The sequence below is a fragment of the Pogona vitticeps genome, chromosome 12, assembly GCF_051106095.1.
Source record: "Pogona vitticeps strain Pit_001003342236 chromosome 12, PviZW2.1, whole genome shotgun sequence".
In the NCBI taxonomy this organism is placed as follows: domain Eukaryota; kingdom Metazoa; phylum Chordata; class Lepidosauria; order Squamata; family Agamidae; genus Pogona; species Pogona vitticeps.
In genome coordinates, this window is record NC_135794.1 from 9,746,723 (window position 1) to 9,767,455 (window position 20,733).

The 20,733-nt window shown below is 43.6% G+C and overlaps 1 protein-coding gene across 2 annotated transcripts; it reads left to right on the plus strand.

Moving 5' to 3' along the window:
* Nucleotides 1–5,938: 5,938 nt before the first annotated feature.
* Nucleotides 5,939–20,428, plus strand: CYP11A1 (cytochrome P450 family 11 subfamily A member 1). Of its 2 annotated transcripts, XM_020803817.3 has the most exons (9): nucleotides 5,944–6,375; nucleotides 10,240–10,395; nucleotides 11,605–11,804; nucleotides 12,439–12,642; nucleotides 13,338–13,498; nucleotides 13,822–13,988; nucleotides 14,349–14,427; nucleotides 17,875–18,066; nucleotides 18,906–20,428. In XM_020803817.3, the coding sequence occupies exons 1-9, from the start codon at nucleotides 6,080–6,082 to the stop codon at nucleotides 19,026–19,028; spliced, it is 1,578 nt and encodes a 525-aa protein (XP_020659476.3). In that variant the 5' UTR covers nucleotides 5,944–6,079; the 3' UTR covers nucleotides 19,029–20,428. The 2 variants fall into 2 exon arrangements, with proteins under 2 accessions (XP_078237202.1, XP_020659476.3); XM_078381076.1 differs by lacking the exons at nucleotides 17,875–18,066; nucleotides 18,906–20,428 and adding an exon at nucleotides 14,870–15,157 and having other exon boundaries at nucleotides 5,939–6,375; nucleotides 14,349–14,508.
* Nucleotides 20,429–20,733: the final 305 nt, after the last annotated feature.

Sequence of the window (20,733 nt, forward strand, 5' to 3'; positions counted from 1 at the left end):
ACCCTTTTGTGCCACAGAACGTTCTAGTGGTCCCACTTCCACTAAGTCTGCACATCACCCTTGGTCGATGCGTGTCCACAGCCTTGGGTTTATTCTGCTAGAGAAGAGAGTGTCTGATTCGGTGTCACTTTGCTAGCATTTTGTACTGCTGGAACATTTGGCCCTGAAAGGACCACCATTCAAAGGAATCTGGAGGATAGGGAAAGATGAAGGGTGAGATTATCCTGTACCACCGCAAACCAGAACAAGAGGACCAGAGAGAAACTGAATTTTCCCCCTTCCAGACTCTGGGAAAAATACCTTTTTTGAAGAGAGGGGCTGTCACTACCAGCGAACACATGAGTTATGAGTTAACGCCAACTCCACATACTCCAATCTCTATAACAGGCTCACAACTTCTTGGGGCTTTGAAACTATCGTGACCAGTAACAGGTCATTATATATTTACTTTCCATGTTTTGCCACTCAAGAGTACCTGTAGCTCTTAATGGCAGGGGGGTGGCTAGGGTGGAGCAAACAGGACTTTACCAGCTAAATTTACAGGACCTTTCAAGTGATCTGCTTGTGGATTGGGAAGAGAGAGGAGGCCTCACCCTAAAATTCGAGGGGGTGTCCCCCCTGCCTTAGTCATGAACCAACCCTCTCTGCAACTGAATCCATTTTCCACGACACTTGCCTACAAACGGAGATGGGAAAAGTGGCCCCTATGGACAACATCGTCCAGAATTTCACATGTTTGGGTGTGGAATTCCAGGCGCTCTATTCTCTCCGAGGAACTGTTCACGGGTCTGCCTGCGAACTTCTGCGCTCTGAGCATGAAGTCTGCCTATTCCTTGCGTGATGGTTCGCGAAGGTTCGTAAATTGTTACCACATTTAGTTCACCCTCCCCAAGCTGTTCAGCAGTCCTGTGCAAAAGCATCTTGGTTTCATCTTCTCCTAATCTTTCACGATACCAAAGCAGTGAAATCAAAGCCGCTGGCTCAACGGGTTTCGCAACGCCTTGTCTTATGGGTGTTGGAAGTTGAGCAGCCAAACGCATTCTCTGATAAGATAACCAAGTCCTGAACTATTTCTATAAACTGGAGTAAATTGTGCAAGTTGAAGGAACCACAGCCTGATGAATATGTGGGAAGCCCTGCAACAAAGCTGGCTGGTGACAAAAAGAAAAAGAAATGAAAGAGAAAAAAAAAACAGGAATAGGGAGGGATCCCAAAGATGGCTTTCCCAGAGAAAGCAGCCTGCGGGGGTGGAGAAGCACTTTGGTTTAGCCATACAAATACCTTTGCAATACCTTGACGATTTCTTGCAATACCTTTATGAGATTTTTTTTTTGAAAAGTTACAAACAAGGCAAGCTTCTCCAGAACCCTTCATCTGACAAAGATGTTGTTAAGGCATTATTTTATATCGTCTCTGGTTGACCAAGAGTTCTGCAGAACTGACAAGCTGGTCTTCTTTGAAAATCTGAAGTGATCCAGTAAAGCTATTACTCAATCCAGAACTTAGTTTGTCAGCTAGTGGTGGATGAGGAAGCCCCACCACTGCATCTATTTTCTGCTACCCATAGAAACATAGAATAATTGAGCTGGATGGGATCTAGAAGGCCATTGAGTCCACACACCCCCTGCAGAGTACAGGAATCCAAATTAAAGCAGATCTGACAGAGGGTTGTCCAATTTTCTCTTGAATGCCTCCAGCATTAGGGTGCTCATCACCTCCTGAGGCCATGGCTTCTGCTGTTCTGCTCTAACATTTAAGGAAGGTTTTCCTGATATTCATCCGAAATCTGGCTTCCTGTAACTTGAACCCATTGTTGTGTTTCCTGCACTCAGGGATGATCAAAAACAGATCCTGTGCCCTTTACTTTACTTTACTTTTTACTTTATTTAGACTTATACCCAGCCCCTCTACACAAAGTCTACTCCGGGCGGCTCTGCCCCCCCCCCCCCCGTATGACAATCTTTCAAGTAGTGCTATCATATCTCTCCTCAGTCTTTTTTTCCTCAAGGTTAAACATGACCAGTTCTTTTAGTCTTTCCTTATAAGACTTTGTTTCCAGCCCCCTGATCATCTTTGTCGCCCTCTTCTGAACTTGTCCCAATTTGTCAGCTTCCTTCTTGAAGTGTGGTGTCCAGAAGTGGACACAATACTCAAGGTGAGGCCTAACCAGTGCTGAATAGAGGGGGACTGGCACCTTGTGGGATTAGGAAACTATACTTCTGTTCATGCACCCAAAAATAGCATTTGCCTTTTTTGCAGCCACACTCTTGGCTCATATTTAACTTTTGATCTACAACAATTCTAAGATCCTTCTCACTTGTATCCCCCATCTTTTAACTGTGTTTCGGGCGCCCTGGTGTAGAACTTTGCACTTATCCCAGCTAAATTTTATTCTAGTTGTTTCCAGCCCATGTCCCACAACAGGTACTGCATGGAAGGCAGGGGGTTGGAATAAAAGGATCGTGATGGTACCAGCGATGGAGGCTAGCTGTTTTGGATTGCCCCTGGTTCGCTACAGGACTCAGACTTCACACAAACATGACTTAAAGGCAACCAGCCAGATCCGAAACAACTTTCTGCCATCATTATCATCCTCTTCTTTTTAACATGATGCACACATATGCAACCATATTATTTCAGTTTTTTATTTTTACTTCCCTCCCCCTAAAAGATTTCATTTTGTTGTTCAACTGAGTTGTACAGTTCATAGGTCTCATTAAAGGTGTAAAAAGTTCTGAAATGATTTATCTTTGTCTCGTGTTTTTACATCAAGACACTTGACATTTTAACAGAGGTGTGTAAACTTTTTATATCCACTGTATGGCAGGTCCCAGCATGAGTTCTAGGATCTCTGATAGACCCCTGCCTGGAATCCCAGACATTTTACAAAGATTGGCCAATGATGGAAAACAGTGCATAAAATTTGACAGTCTCCATGAAATTAACTTTTTGTAGCTTTCAAGACTTGTTATGAGAAGGAATGTAGCTTGCTTTGAGAGTGCTTTCATTTGTGAACCAGAGAAGGCATTTTGGAAAAATGAAATGTCCACAAATCCCTGTGTGGTTTAAAAAATGCAAACAGTGAAACGTGCACATTGAGGGGGGGGAAATGCTCCAACATGATTTGATCAAATGGGGGGGGGGAATGGTGCACATTTATTAAGTGCATGAATCAATACACAAATCAGAAGCTTATTCTGCTCATGAATTTGATTCAGGAAGAAAATAGAATATTTTGATTCAGGAAGAAAATAGAATACAGTATTTTGCTGCAGAAGATAAATGGACGGGTAGAAAATGCAGGCGGGGTGGAGAGAAATATAGTGAAATTTGACTGGAGAGTGTCACAGCCTTATGAAAAATCACAGACAAGTCAGCATAGAGGGGAATAATGAACTAGAGTGATCAATGATTTTCCTTGGAATAAAGCAGCTCCTTTTATTATAATAGATGGTAGCTTCTTGAACAAAAAGTTTCTTCTAAATCAGTCTGTCCTCATGTAGCACACACTTCAGATGTTTGGGACTCGGCTGCCCATCACCCTGATCTTTAGGATTGATGGGATGTAGAGTCCAAAACAACCCCATTGTTTCTAAAGAAACAAATCAAACAGTAGCTAGGTAATGAAGAAGGTGAGGGTGTGATCACACAAGGAAATAGATCTCAATTGGAACAATGGCCTTGGGAGGCAGGGAGCGCTGTGGCGCTGGAGGCATTCAAGAAAAAACTGGACCACCCTCTGTCAGATGTCCTTTGATTTGGATTCCTGCCTTGAGCAGGGGGTTGGACCTGATGGCCTTCTAGGGTTCTATAACTGGACTGCTTGTGTCCAGTGCAACCTATTTCTCATTGATCACACAATGTACAGGGAATTGTGTTCCATCCCAATCCTGATCCATGTCCAAACCTTTGGAACCAACTTTTTGGTTCAGCTGTAGGACTTCTACATGTTCAGGCCAGGCTGGAGATCAAAGGGTCTATTTAAGGGAGATAATTCCCAGTAAGGCAACTCTTTCTGGTACTGTCAGGTATCTGTCTTTGCAGACTTCTTGATTGCACCCAAACACAGGATTAGATAAACATTAGATCGGCAGAGCCATAAGAACAAAAGAAAATCCACAGGCAGACAGGAATGAAAACTACACAATTAGATTAACCAAATTTTATATCTGTGCAATCTTTTGAGTAACCCAGAACTCTTCATCAGGTGAGATGGCTTAATATTCAAACTGGAGAGAAATAGGGGAGATGAAAATCCAGAATTTGAGTCCGATGTTGTATCCATGCAATTAAACTCAGTGGGAACCGCGGAATAATTGGTAGACACAGGGTGCGGTTACTTTATTTAAATGAATCAAGAGTTAGATTGGAGCTATTTGAAATTGCTTTAAAATCCCATCGTTGTCACGTGGTCTTCGTGTTGCTGCATGCATTCTAATGGGACAATTTGTGGTCCAATTTTGAATTGTGCAGTATATCGGTGCAGGGGACAACGTGGGATTTAATATGGCTATGGGGGATTCTTGTTTATATTTATTGATATATATTTCTAGCTGGCTGTCCCAACCATGCAGATTCATCATTTTGGGTGGGGGCATGCATACCGATCTGCCAGCCCCCTCTTCATCACCCTTCCCTTCCATCCCCTGGCTCACCTTGCTGGCAGCTGTGGGTGCCCACCCTTAGCAGTTACCTGCTCCTCCCTTTCCCCCACCCAGATCTGCCTTTGTTATATATTTTAAAAGGTTACTTTCCCACACTTGGAGGGTAATCTGATGCCTGGAGCGTAATCTGATATATATATAGAATTGAACTGGGCTGTGTTGGTTGGTTTCTAATTATATGCTCCATGTACCCATGGAATCATCCTGGCCAACATCCCCCCCCGGGAACCCACAATGGATATTAGGGTGGTCAGCTTTGTGAAAAGGGCTTGGGGAATATTTTCAGTGTTATACCAAGTATTAAAATTCAGTTGAAGCCATTTGTTAGTGAGTGACTCTAAGGGCCAGATACAGCAGGAAGAGGACGGGATCAAGTAACAATCCCAGTTTCCTGCAGTTCCATGTTCTTTGACATGGATCAGCAGCCATCAGAAAGTAGTTTCCAGATCTATTAATGAAATCACAGGAAGTGATGTTTTAGGAGGATATATATTTATTAGTTATTTAAAATATTTTTACCCCACCTTCCTCCTTAAAAAAGATTCAAGGCATTTTTTCTATACATCATCCTTTTACTGGAGAACTGTGTGATGAAGCACAGAATATTGATGAGCATCTTTTTTTATCTGGAGTAAGAGGGTTATTTGCAAAGTGGAAAATGAAATGAAAAAGGGAAAGGAATTGAAAATATAGTTTGCAGTTTTGTATTCTTTGGATATTTCTCTATGTTTGAGAACATTCCTTCCAAAATAGGTTAGAAGGGGTGGGTGGGGGAATCAGAACACAGCTTGAAAACAACGGAAATGAAAATAATTACAGCAACCTTTATTAAGCCACACAGAGACATGGATAGAAGAAACAGAAGATTTGAAACATAATGGTGGTGTTACTCTGAAGAAAAAGCCAGCTAATGCCAAAATTAAAATCAAACCTCTTGAAATGCTTTTAAGAGGTTTGATTTTAAAAAAAGGATTACATGCCAGATGAAAAGACCTCCAGATACAAATAATTTAATTATTCCCTTGTTACTCTGCTATTATTACCATGCTAAACTGAAATTTAAATGCTACAGATTTTGTTGTTTTTCTGCAAACATTTGAGTGTATGGACAGGAATGGATAAGTTTGCATTTAAGACGGGTTCATTCATCTATTTGCTCAGTTACTTCTCTTTGAAACTTGAATGAACACTCCTTTGCAGGGAAGGTGGGTTGGATCCAACTTTGCTGGGTGATATAAATCTTGGAGGGCTCAGCCCAGCTGCTATATGAGGCCGATCTTCCTGCACTTGCCTCAGTTTCAAGGACGTCTCCTCGAGAGCTGGTCATTTGATTCTCTCTCTATCTGGTCCCTTTGTTTCTTCTTTCCTCAACTTTTCTGTTGCCACCTACACACACACACTTTTAAGAAATCACAATGTTAGCCAAATGCCGCCTCTTCGTGCCCGGTTTGTGCACCTCAAGTAGTTTCAGGATCTCTCCTGGGCTGGAAGATGCGCCATCCTTGGCCTGTCACAAGCTTCTTCTTCACAGTGCCGCTAGTGAGCTGTACCCCTCACCTCTTGAAGGGAAACGGGCTCGGCCATTTAACGAACTGCCCGGCAACTGGAGGAACAGCTGGTTCAACCTATACCTTTTCTGGAAGAAAGGGGGCTTCCAGAACCTGCACAACATCATGAGGCACAATTTCGAAACCTTTGGGCCAATTTACAGGTAAGGAACATCCCATAGGTGGGTGTTGTTTTTTCTTCTTTGGGTTGCCTTCTTCTCGTTTCCTTTCCTGAAACTGTCAGAACACGTTTCTCCCACAGGATCAGTTTAACCGACCTGACGTTGCTTCAGCAGAGGTCCATTTATCCTGGTCAGTGGCTTCTCTGCCTTACCTTGGCAAGCCCTGTCAGGTGATATTGTCACTTGATTTTATTTTATTTGCCTAATGTGTTGGTGCAGTCACTTCAGATGAATAATTACATGGGTTTCTTAGGAAAGAAGGCATGTCCCCCCTCCCCCGGGCCCTTTACTCCCTCTAGCATAGCAGAAAGGCCCATGGTGTGGGCTTTGAAAAATTCGAAAAAGAAGATTTATGGGGGAAAGACTCTGAAATAATTCTGTGCTCTTTATTTATTATTGCAGTGCCATCCCTGCTGTAGTGTGTGTGTGTGTGTGGGGGGGTGGGTTCTCAGATCCAATGGTCTGTGGTCAAGGATAATGGGAGCTGTAGTCTAACAAAAGCTGGAAGGCTGCACCTTCTAGTCTTTGGCTCTTTGAGTTCTCAGCATCCCTAACCTTTAGGCATGCTGGCCGTAGCTTTTGGGAGTTGAAGTCCCAAGCACCTGGAAAGCCAAAGGAAGGACACCTACTGTCTTGGTATGTTGTTTAGGTGTCTTGCTGCAGAGCCAGAAGTTGGGAGTTTGATTCCTTTTGAGTCAATGAGGTGACAACGGAACTTTCAAGCTGTGCATATCAGCCTAAAAGCCATCCAAAGATGAGGAAAATAGTGACAAAAATATATTTCTTCTTTTCGTTGACAAGGTTCCTGGATGTTAGCAGTGTAAATGGCAAATCTTCCTTATGTTCTTCACAAATGGGAACAGTTTTCCAAATGGACCCATTTCCTTTTCCAGCTGAAGCCAAAAGCATGCATTTCAGCTGGCTGGCAATCTTTTGTTGAAACTGAATGTATTTTTGGAGTTAGACCTATTTAATTGGAAGTATTTGCTGCTAAATTAAAAGGAAGTTGTTGTGGGTTTTTTGGGCTCTTTGGCCGTGTTCTGAAGGTTGTTCTTTCTAACGTTTCGCCAGTCTCTGTGGCCGGCATCTTCAGAGGACAGAACTCTGTCTGTAAAAGGAAGTTACTTATGGATTAGCACGTTTAGGATAACAGTCCCAATTTTACTGCCAGTCTATTTGATTTGAAAGTCTGCATTTTATGGTGGAGTTCCATTCCTTTGAGTGTAAATAACTGAAATTCAAATGTACCACTGTTATCACCAATTATAATCAATGCTCAGACAAATTACTCTATTGGTCTACAAATCCCAGCAAGCCCCAGTCTTGCCCATGCTGGCTAAAAATTCTGGGAGATCTCTCCAAGTTTTCCTGGGTCATTTCATGCCCTGAACAGACTGATTTCTCCTATGCAGAATGTTAAAAGATTTTCTTTTGTCTGCTTGTTGGTTACCAGTTGAAGATACTTGCCAGTGAGAGCAAGAAATGGGAAGCATGGTTAGATCTTGCATTTGATAGAGTTGACCATTGTAGCTCTTTTATAGTACTGTAGATTGTCTCCTCCTGCTGCTCTTATTTTATAATATTATGTTTCTAGCATTTATTTTATTTTCCAAAAGCTATCTTGGTGGTCTCAGACTTCAGAACTCTGCCCAGTTATCTGGAAATAACCCCCACTAAAAGCAGCAGGGTTATCCTTGTAGGTTTGAGCTGTAAACAAAATCTTTTATCAATGGTTCCTTACAAGCAAATTTCAGTTATCTAGAGCTGATGTGGTGCCACGAGACTCATTGTGGGTGAGTTGTAAGCAGGTCTGGTGAGCTCTGGGATCAAAGCAGGAACTTTTTAATTACCAGCAAACTCCCCCTGCCAGTAGCATCATTAGCCTTACACAACTGTGATATTTAACCAACAGAATTTTGGTCATAGGTTGGCTATACATCTTCTTTCCTGGTTTGAAAAGTATTGCACTTATATTTTAATTATAGCAGTTCTTCCTAAATTTGCATGTATTCACAGATGCACATTTTACGCAAACTGGTCTAAAACTGCCCCCCTTTTGTGCATGCATTCCTTTTCAGGATGCTACGTGAAAGTGGCCACCCTTCATTACTCTGGCATGCTCTGTGTTGGACTACAACTTCTAGAATCTTCCAGCCAGAGGGTATTCTTGAATACCACAGCCTGGGGGGTGGGAATGTGTTTCTCTAATCTGGGTCGTACTATCTCTTTTAGGAGGACAAAGGGCCCTCCTGAGACCAAATGTGGTGGGCAGAGGGACACACGTGGACTCAGAAGATGTGTATTCAAATCCCCACTCAGTCATGGCAACTCACTGGAGGGTGGCAATATTAAAACAATTCCTAACACACAGTACCTCACAGCCTTTGAAAACTCTAGTAGGGTTGCTATAAGTTGAATGTAGCAGGATGGCACATAAGAATAAAAAGACAGGAAGTCTTCTCTTGTGATCCTTTAAGTAAGCTCTGATTTTAACGGGAGCCCCCCCTGCTGACATCCCGATGACTTATCTCAGTATGTAGACATTCGTACATTTTCCTCTGAGGTTTCGCTCCATGCTGTTTTGTCCCTCCCAAACATTTTTTTGATGCTTTGCACCACTTCTGTTTCTCAAGTCTCAGGTCTCAAGCCTCCATCCAAAAGGAGCAGGATTGCGGTGGTTTTGCGCTATAGCAGTGGTTCCTAACCTTGGGTTACTCAGGTGTTTTTGAACTGCAACTCCCAGAAACCCCAGCCAGCACAGCTGGTGGTGAAGGCTTCTGGGAGTTGCAGTCCAAAAACAACTGAATAACCCAAGGTTAAGAACCACTGCGCTATAGCACTTTCCAAATCTTTAAAAAAAGTGGTGGTGGTGGGGAGATCTATCTATCTATCTATCTATCTATCTATCTATCTATCTATCTATCTATCTATCTATCTATCTATCTATCTATCTATCTATCTATCTATCTATCTATCTATCTATCTATCTATCTATCTATCTATCTATCTATCTATCTATCTATCTATCTATCTATCTATCTATCTATCTAACTTATATGCCGCCCACTCTACCCAAAGGTCTCTGGGTGGCTTACAACAATTAAAATTCCATTAAAATACAATAAAAGATAAAATGATTAAAATACAATTAAAATCTCTCTCTCTCTCTCTCTCTCTCTCTCTCTCTCTCTCTCTCTCTCTCTCTCTGTCTGTCTGTCCGTCAGTGCAATGCAGAGACATAAGATCAAGATGCATAAATTATAACTTACAAGCAGGACTTGAGACATATTAAAGAATCATGGCAAGTAACCGAGAAAGGCCTCTCTGAACAGAAGGGTCTTCAGGTGCCTTTCAAATGTCGGGTGGGAGGGAGGGAGCCCGGCTCAGCTGCACCAGAAGTTGGTTCCAGATGGTTGATGCCACTGCAAAGAAGGCCCTAAGCCTTTCTACTGTTTTATGTTCCCTCCCTTGCAAGGACATCTTGCTGAAAGAAATGGTGCTTACGTCAGACACAAGGGGGGCTCAGTGGGTTTTATATCCTCCCAGTAAGATCCGTGTCACCCTGGTCATTTCCATAGCTTGAGCACAGGAGACCAGAATGCAGTTTGTGGATGTGAATCCTGGTAAATCTGCATAATCCCCAGGATCTTTTAGAACCAAGAGGAACGAAAGGGGACAAAACACTAGGGTACAAATACAGTACTCCTTATGGAACAGCTGGAACGTGTGAACGGCAGGACTTTTTCCAAAGATGGGAATGCTGTTGTATGGGAAGGGGTTGAGCAATTCACCTGTATTGCATGTGCCTTCCTTACATTTTGTCACCCCAAGATGCTGCTTTTTCAGGGAAAAACTGGGCTCCTATGACAATGTCAACATTATCGATCCGGAGGATGCGGCGGCGCTCTTCAAAGCTGAAGGATTGTACCCAGAGAGATTCATGGTTCCTCCTTGGAAGGCCTATCGCGACTTTCGCAGCAAGCCTTACGGAGTGCTTCTGAAGTAAGAACCTGCAAATATGACAGGGGTAGGCCAGGAAGTTTCCAGTGCAGGAGTAGGAGCAAGTGGGAGGAAAATAGATGGCTACAGTAATTAATATCCAGAAACACCTAGCCTAGCCATGTGTATATGGCAGACTAAAATGGTTAAGTCAGTGGTCTGGGAACAGGGGTAAATTACCCCAAACTGGGTAAAAATGAAAATTCTGGGGGTAATGAGCAGAGCCTACCTTGTAGGATTTTGAGCATAACCTTGCTAGCATATGAAATGAGTGCAATTGTACCGTAGTTGGAGCATTCTTTGGCACTGCCGTTCTTTGGGATTGGGATGTAGACTGGTCTTTTCCAATCCTCTGGCCACTGCTGAGTTTTCCATTGATGATGATTAAAAAAAATAGCGTACTGGTCTTTGATATTGGGCTGTGGCACCAGGTTGGGTGACATGACCTTTAGCCTGGTTTGTTCCTTTTTGTACAACACTCACAGAATGGTTAAAGTGGTAGGGAAAGCCCTCCCCCAACTCTGTGTTGGCTGTCTCTAGCAAGCATGTCATTGCTAGCACAACTCTGATAGACACTGATGATGATTAAATCCTCTGCAAGCTAGCAAAAATTTAATGCAACTTGCTAGGCACGTTGGACACGTTACTACTCCCTATACCACCCAGTGGCTGGAGTGCAATGTGTTTCAGCAAAAATAGTGCACGTCTTTATTAAATTTGGTGCATCCTGCTAGTTCAGTACATAGCCTAACAGCAATTGATACTGATGATATGTCCTGCTAGTTTGGTACACAGCCTGTGTAGATTCAATAATATTTTGAATTCAAATAATGTATGATTTCCTTCCTTTCAAATCAAGGGGGTAATGTCGGCATATATAAATTTTGGGGGGTAAAAGGTAAAAAAGTTCCCTGACCCCTGGGTTAAGTCAAAGTTTATTCACTGTGGTTGTGATGATAAGCTGCTACCCTGGTTTTTTATACAGTGGTGCCTTGCATAGCGATCGCTCAGTTTGTCCGCATGGCCCTTGGTTGTCCACATGCATGCATTGAAGATGGAAGCTAGGATCTAGCTGACAGCCATCCTTCAGAGAAACATAGTATTCCCTTTTGTACAGATATGGAAGGCCTGGAATAGAAGTCAAGGAAGATTGTCTAGTTTTTTCAAGGAAAGTCGAAAAGAACACCAACGTGCCTCCTTTTAATCTGCTAGGAGCGGAGAGGCTTGGCGTCAGGACCGCCTGGTTCTGAACAAGGAGGCCCTGTCCCTAAAAGTGCTTGACAACTTTGTGCCTCTTCTGAACGAGGTGGGAGAAGACTTCATCAAGAGAGTGCAAATGCAAATCGAACGGAGCCCGCAGGGGAAGTGGACGGCTGACTTCACCAACGAGCTCTTCCGTTTTGCCCTGGAGTGTGAGTTAGAAGGGAGATCTGGGAAGAGTTCCTTTTTTTGTCCCGAAACTCCCAGAATTGGCCTGGTTGCAGTGGTCAGTGTGGGATCCTGACAGCAGAAGAGGTGGAAGATACTGGGAAGTGGCAGCAGAGTGTTGGCAAAGGGAGAGAGCGAGAGTTTCAGTCATTGTGGGCATGGAAAAGTTACTACAAATCCCAGCATCTCCCAGCCTCTATGGCAAAGAAGCAGTGATGCAATATTTAGCAATATATGGCCACTCTCCAGCACATGTTTCCTTGGGTACATGGAGCATCACTCTCTGTGTTGACATCTGCTCTTTTTCATTAATTTTAAAAAAGTTAACTGTGAAGCAGACATTGGTGGGGAGGTGTCATTGTGTTTGCCAAGCCCAGGGACCTTCTCCCCTGACCTCCCTGCAGTTGGGATTCCCAGTTGCCCGGAATGGTCAGAAAGTTTATGTTGTGGCTACAACCCAGGAATCTCCAGCCAGCATCGCTGGTGAAACCAGGCAATAAGACCCCCCTTTAGAAATGAACATTCTTCAGAGTGGAAGTGCTTAGATTTTCAATCTTTTGCTTCTTAGTCAAGGGGAGGAAGAGACACATCTGACGATTTTCTTCTCCTGTCTCACAGCTGTATGCAATGTCCTGTATGGTACACGCTTGGGACTCCTGCAGGACTTTACCGATCCTACGAACCAGGAGTTCATTGATGCTGTTTCCTTGATGTTCCATACTACCTCGCCAATGCTGTACATCCCACCAAAATTCCTGCGTTGGATTAACTCCAAGATTTGGCTGAACCACGTGAAGGCCTGGGACATCATCTTCACCCAAGGTGAGTTTCCTCGTTGCCTTTATCCCAGGGCAAAAAGCATCCTATGCAGCTTAGATTGAGGCCGAGGCAAAGAAATCTGGAGAAAAACGTTTGGAAAAGTTACTTTTTTGGACTTTACCTCTTAAGATCTCCCAACCACCATGAGCACTAGGCATGCTCATTGAGAGATTCAGGGAGAAGTAGTCCAAAAATTTCGACTTTTCTAGGCCCTGCTGGAGACTCAGTAATTCATGACAATAAAAATGTGCTCCTTGGCCAAATGTAAAGGTGGCAGGTGCTCTCAGACCACCAGGTTGTTTTCAGTGTCAAGACCAAATGTTGGAATATGTAAACATAGGAAGATACCCTATTGACTAAGACCATGGATACTAGCCTTAGACTACCTCTTCCTCAAAATCCCATACCTAAAGGCTTTAGTGATGTTGTTATCAAAAGCATAAACAGATTATTCATCTTCCTCAAACTGCAGAATGATTTAGGGAATGGAGTTGGAGGTGGGTCCATGACAGCACTGGGATTAGCCAATCAGTGCAGTTCACTTGTGGCTTCTGACTGAAGCAGTTTCCCTTGGAATTGATCAAAGAGAATGTTGCTTGTGTGGCGAGAATATAGCAAGAGTATTTCCATGGTGGCTCCACTGTTGCGACTATACAATTTGGCATATAGCTACATTTTCCCCCTTTCTGTTTTACCAGCTGACAGGTGTATACAGAATATTTACCGAGACCTCCGTTTGAGCCGGAAAAATGCCAAAGAATACAAAGGCATTTTGTCCAGCCTTTTAATGCAGGATAAACTGCCTGTTGAAGACATCAAGGCCAGCATCACGGAGATGATGGCGGGAGGAGTGGACACGGTAAGACGGGGAGGTGTCTGGTTCTTGCCATGGAAATGGTTTGCCAATGTGCTTGGCCAATATGGTCTGGATAAGCCGTCTTAGGGCCACACCTCCTGGAGCAGAGCCAAAGTGAGAGACATGTGATGAAATTAGTTAATTAGCAAGTAAAGAGAAAATGTGGTGGTTCCTTCTCCACACATGTAACAGCAACACAAGCAACAGTTTGTGCTTTGTGTTCTGCTTATGGCTTGTCAAAGACACATTTTTTGATGGCTGTGTGAACAGAGGAGAGGCCTTAACGGGACGCCTTTCACCGACCGCTCTTCCTGGTGTCCCCTCAGACCTCAATGACTCTCCAGTGGGCCATGTACGAACTCGCCAAAGCTCCCGCCATCCAGGAGCGGCTGCGGTCAGAAATCTTGGCCGCCAAATCAGCTTCCCAGGGCGATATTCTGAACGTACTAAAAGCTGCCCCGTTGGTCAAAGCTACCATCAAAGAAGTCCTCAGGTACGGCACTTCCTTTTAACCATTCATTTTTTTTCTTTATGACCCAACATAATACAGATTCTGCAAAGATCAAATGACTATTTTGAAATCAAATGATAATCTAGCAAAAAATTAAAATGAAACAAAATAAATAACAACATTCAAAATAGGATTGCACAAGGCTGAAAGTAAAAGCAAAATAGGCTGCTTAGATACTACCCTGTAGTACTTAAAGCAGCATCTGGGTGGTTTTCAATTTAATCATGAGCAGAGTCTTCACTGCAGTATTGCAATTAGCCACTGCACCATGAGGCTCAAATCATCAGCAGGATCAATTAATGTACATTAATGCCTCTTCTTCCTTCCTTCACTTTCCCTAAGGCTCCATCCGGTTGCAGTCACAATACAAAGATACGTAACCCAAGAGCTTATCCTTCAGAATTATTTGATCCCTGCCAAGGTGAGTGATCAGCATGGAATGGTGTTGCAATTGATATATTTATGCCCCTCATTACCTTGGTCCTCACAAATGTCCTGCAAGGTAAGGTAAAGGTAAAGGTTCCCCTTGACAATTTTTGTCCAGTCGTGTTCGACTCTAGGGGGTAGTGCTCATCTCTGTTTCCAAGCCGTAGAGCCAGCGTTTGTCCGAAGACAACCTTCCGTGGTCACATGGCCAGTGCGACTTAGACACGGAACGCTGTTACCTTCCCACCAAAGTGGTGGTCCCTATTTATCTACTTGCATTTGCATGCTTTCGAACCGCTAGGTTGGCGGGAGCTGGGACAAGCGACGGGCACTCACTCCATTGCGTGGATTCGATCTTACGACTGCTTGGTCTTCTGACCATGCAGCAAAGGCTTCTGCGGTTTAGCCCGCAGCGCCACCACGTCCTCCCCTGCAAGGTAGGGATGAGAAATAACAATTGGTCTAACATTATTCTTGAAAACCAGGGTGGAGGTGGATAGTCTCACAGCATCCAAACTCAGGTTGGGGGTTGGACACAGAGAAAGACACAGACAAGTAGGAATAGTTCTGGCTTTATGCATAAAATATGGAGGCCATTAATTCATGGAGTCTCCTTATTATGGAAGTGACTTAGTGACACATATCAATACCAGTACAGTAAGACCCACTTATCCGTGGGATCAGTATCCACTGATTCACTTATCCATGGTCTGAGAATATTAAAACTATTAAAAGAAATAAAATCTGGTCCATGGGGTCAAGAAGAGTTGGACACGACGTTATCGACTAGAAAACAAGAACCCCCATAACAAGAACCCTGAAAAGTATGGATAATGGCAAACACTATAGTGTGTGTGTGTAGTGTTTGCCATTATCCATACTTTTCAGGGTTCTTGTTATGGGGGTTCTTGTTGTTGATGTTTAGTCATAAATAGTGTGTGTGTGTGTGTGTGTGTGTGTGTGTGTGTGTGTGTGTGTGTAGTGTGTGTGTGTAGTGTGTGTGTGTAGTGTTTGCCATTATCCATAATTTTCAGTATCCGCGGGAGCTTGGAACCAATCCCCAGTGGATATGGGGGTTCTTGTTGTTGTTTAGTCGTTAAGTCGTGTCTGACTCTTTGTGACCCCATGGACCAGAGCACGCCAGGCCCTCCTGTCTTCCACTGTCAAATTCATGTTGGTAGCTACAGTGACACTGTCCATCCATCTCGTCCTCTGCCGTCCCCTTCTCCTCTTGCCCTCACACTTTCCCAGCATCAAGGTCTTTTCCAGGGAGTCTTCTCTTCTCATGAGATGGCCAAAGTACTGGAGCCTCAGCTTCAGGATCTGTCCTTCCAGTGAGCACTCAGGGTTGATTTCCTTCAAAATGGATAGGTTTGTTCTCTTTGCAGTCCAGGGGACTCTCAAGAGTCTCCCTCAGCACCACAATAATTCTTTTTTTGTAATAATTATTTTTTACTATTGCTATTATTGTTATATTATCGTATTATGACTTTGTAAGCCGCCTAGAGTGGTCATATTGAATAAATTGAATAAATAAATAAAATAAATAAATTCAAATGCATCAGTTCTTCGGCAGTCAGCCTTCTTGATGGTCCAGCTCTCACTTCCATACATCACTGCTGGAAAAACCAGCTTTGACTATGCGGACCTTTGTCGGCAACATTTGTCTGCTTTTGAAGATGCTGGCGAGGTTTGTCATCGCTTTCCTCCCAAGAAGCAGGCGTCTTTTAATTTCATGGCTGCTATCACCATCTGCAGTGATCATGGAGCCCAAGAAAGTAAAATCTGTCATGGGGTTCTAGAATTAAATGTGTTGCTTTTTGAAATGGATAACACAAAGAAGCTGAATCAGTCAGTTGGAGTGAGGACAGTTTTTCCTGGATCTCACCTGCAAGGCAGTGAAAGCCGATGGTGTTGCTTGGTCTTGGCATTTCTGATTCCTGCCTGCTCCATTGTTGCTGAAGCCTCAGTTCTCAACGTCTCGCTATTTGCAAAGCCTTCCAATACCTCAACCTTCAGTCTCTCCACACATAAGCTCAGCTATGATCAGCATCTTTATGATCCACCATCCCCATCTCTGCCTCCCACATCTGCCCTTCCTGATGTTGAGCAGTATTGCTCATGAGGACAGTTGCAGTTCATTCCTGTGTTGAATGAGATGGCATGGTTAGGATAATCTGTTCCTCTGCAGCGTTTTTTTTTTAATTCAGTAGATCCTGAACTTGCACTGCCGCTCCTGTTCTCCCCCCAGCCAGCATCCCAAAGACTCTGGAGATGAGTCTAGCATTTGTAGACTGAAAATAACTTTCTCAAGGTCCAGCTGCCTTCCTTGATGCCGAGAGCATGTCAGTCCCCAGCTATTTAAAGGAAACCACACTGGGGCAAAGCACTTGAGCAAAGCTGGTGAATTTGCATTCATTAACATGGCCCAGAGTTCTTGTTGTTGTAAAATCTGGAGATTGAAGGTTTAGGGACGTATGACTTAGGAGTGGCACATATATGGTTTCAGTTTGCTTTTTAATGCAGTTGGGAATTTTAAGAACCCATGCACCCAATGGAGTGTTTCTTCAGTGATTGTGCTTCTCCAGATATTGCTATGCAGCTTTTAAATTTTTTTAAAAAAACATTACATATAAATATGCATCGCTGGGGGCAAAGTGCTCACATAGATGTGCATATTACCGTACATAATCTGCAAGGTGCAGTATGTTAATGCAAAATAAAAATGAGCATATTGGGCTAAACGGGATGAAAGAACGGGCATTGCTGCAGCAACACTAGTGGAAATGCATTCAAATGTTCATGTGGAAATAAGTGCCCTGACTGCTCTGTGGATTTTTTTTAAAAAAATCTCTGCTTTTTTTTCACTTTACTACCGTCAGTTTGACATTCTCTTCTCTCTTTCAGATGAACTGTTTTTTTAATTGCATTTTTCTTACTGCTTTTATACTAAAAGCCACCTGGAGTTGGGAGAAAGACAGCATAAAAGTGCAAGAAATAGATATCGTGCCCTGAGGACATGTCTTTCCACAGAGTCATATAAGAAGTGGTTGGAGCTGGATGTAGTTACATTTGGAGTTAGACCCAGTGGCACCGGAGTCAGTTATATGACTACATGAGGCCCACTGAGTTGAATCAGTCTCGTCTACTTAGACTTAAGTTTGAATTTAAGTTAATGTGTTTCTTAGCTGTGATCCTTACAGTAGTTATGTGAGAGATGGCTTTTCCAAACACTGGTAATGTATATTGCTACAAACTTTCCTTGTTGCAATGTGAAATGTTTGGGGGTGGTTTGGTCTTGAAATGGAGTTAAGAGTCATTAGCCTTACAAAAGACCTACTCCTCAATTGTTGACATGGAGCGATTAAGTTGCCTGCATTTCAGGGCTTTTATTCTAGAACCTCCTTGACCCGTTCTTCCTTCTTTCTCTTCTTCTTTACAGACCTTAGTCCAAGTTGGCATTTATGCCATGGGCCATGATCCAAGGTATTTCACCAGACCTGAGCAATTCAGTCCAGAAAGGTGGCTGGGTCATGACTCTAGACACTTCCGACTGCTGGGGTTTGGCTTTGGGCCACGCCAGTGCCTTGGGCGCAGGATTGCTGAGCTGGAGATGCAGCTGTTCTTGATACACGTGAGTCTGACATTGCTTCCTGGGATGGTTTCTTGAAAAGTGGGGACTTTTTGCCATCTTTTCAGGGATCTGCGGAGTTGCTTTTTTGAGCTATAGCACCTTATGGGCGCAGGTAGTAATGTGACTCTAGGAGCTGCAGCCTCAAAGCAAGATTCCAAGGCTATGCTGTCAGATGGTCCATGATTTAGTGGGTTGTGATGTCACACGCTCTGGCCAACTGATGCTGTGCAGAGTGAGGATAGGACCTCCCATGAAGGTGGATTGATGGAGTGGATATATATTGCCCCACTAGTGCAAAAGCACTATTCCCCCAGAATATGATCCTACTATCATCCTGCACTGGAACCACCGCCATCCCACCAAATAAAAGACAAGGCACAGGGATAATTACGCTAAAGCAATTTTGCACATGTTGGTGCCCTCCACATGTCTTCGGCTATAACTCCCATCAGCTGGCTGGATAGCTCAGTGGTTTAGGTCTCTGTCTGCAGAGTTGGGAGTTTGATTCCCCACTGTGTCTCCTGGGAGAAGAGCCAGCCCAGGTGGCCTTAAGCAGCAGCTGCACAGTCCCAGCAGAAGGGAATAGAAACAATTCTGAGTACTCTCTACTTCAAAAACCCTGTAAAGGGTCACCATAAGCCAGAACTGACATGATTATTATTTTATACAACGCCCATCATCCCCACCTGGGAGGGCTGAAGAGAGTTTTCAGGTTGAGGAGGCTTCTGCAGATGATGCCAACACTAGTCCCTAATTAGGGTTGCTAGCCTGTGATGTGACAACGTAAAATCTAAAATCCTAAACCCTTTTTCTCCTTTTTTACCCTCTTCTGTGTCCAGATGCTGGAGAAGTTCAAGATTGAAACTAAGAGGGGAGTGGAAGTTGGCACTACATTTGATCTCATCTTGGTCCCGGACAAGCCGATCCACTTGACTCTACGGCCTCTGGACTCTCGTCCCTAAGCAGGGAAGGTGCGCGTGAAGCCTCTTTCAAACCCCTGGAGAAAGAAAGGACAGGAAACGACCGGCCAGCCAAAACCCATTTTTGCTGGTGATGAACTTTTCACCGGGTCCAGAGGGAGCTTGTTTCCGAAATGTACAAAAAAAAAAAAAGAAACAGCACGTAATGGCATAATTTGTGGAGAGGTCTTCTCAACACTCGGACTGTCCTATGCTCAACCCCCTAATGTGTGATTTAGACAAAGGGGAGGAAAATGTCTGTGACTCAGGTTGTTTTGGAGACTTAGAATCGGGATATGATGCTCGTAGCTTTCAGGCCACAAGAAAGGAGCAAACAGATCAAAAAGAAGGGCCACTGAAAGGGAATGTGCGCCCTGTGAGATGTTATCGGACTGGACCTCCCATCATCCCTAGCTGTTAATTATGCAGGCTAGGGCTGATGGGACTTGTAGTCCAACAACATCTGGAGGGCCACAGTTGAATCTAAAGGTTTTGCTTCTTCCATTGTTAGTACTAGGCCTGGGAGGGCAAGGAAACACATGTGCCCACCCAGATGTTTTTGGATCACAAGTCCCATCAGCCTTGGCTAGCATAGCTAGTTAGGAGAGAGATGTACAAGAATGTCCAGAGGACCATGGTTTCCCATTCTTTTTTCTAGTATTAAGGAGAAGGGGAGCAAAACATCTGCCTACCTTTCATGGGCCATGCACGTTTCAACTTGAGTTTACTCTCGACACAAAGTGTGGAGCAAATTTTTAGGGCAAAGGTATCCCATAGGGGGATGGTGATGCTGCTATATATATATCCCTTTGTTTTTAGCTTATCTCCCTTCGAACGGTCATCCTAGTGCTTATTTCCTGTTAAAGCTAAGGGTTTAGGTGGGGGAAAAGCAGAAACTAAGGAAAGGGTCAAGCCACCATGGCCTGCTAAACGTTTAGGGGACTTGCACACAAAGAAGACATGAGTACAATAACCCTCTCCCAGTGCTGCTCTTAAATATGACTGAATTATCAGATTGAACTGTACAATATAGTTACTACAGAAACGTGAAGCTGCTGTTATGTTTTCCTTCCAGAGATGTAATTCCTTCAAAACGTCATGCCAGATTTTGATATGACGTTTGTGTTTACTTCCCGATGACCAATCACAAAGTAAATGCAAGTGAACTTGTGACACAGAAAGTTGTTGAAAACTAATATTAGGATAATCATAAATCTTTGATCTCTTAAGGGAGCTTTGCTTCTAAAGGCATGCCAACTGTATCACATAGCATGAGGCTAACTTTGAAGATAATATAGGGATCATGACTGGTAGCCACTGAAAAACTTGTCCCCTCTGAATTTCTCTGATCCTCTTTGAAAGTTGTGCCCTATGAATAAATACTTCTTTTTACCAGTCCAGAATATTGGTTGTTGTGGGTTTTTCGGGCTCTTTGGCCGTGTTCTGAAGGTTGTTCTGAACGTTTCGCCAGTCTCTGTGGCTGGCATCTTCAGAGGACAGCACTCTGTGCTCTGGTGCAGTTTGCTTGGGAGCTGGGTATTTATGGCTGTGAGATTAGCTTTTGTCCTATTCAGGAGATGGGTGATTAGTGTGTCTTGTTGTGGGTGTCTTGCTGTGATAAGGAGGAGAGATTATCTGTCCCTGTGATTGATGGGTTCTTGGGACGTTCGCCCTGGTCCCTATACCACGTGACCCAGAATCAGTAGAA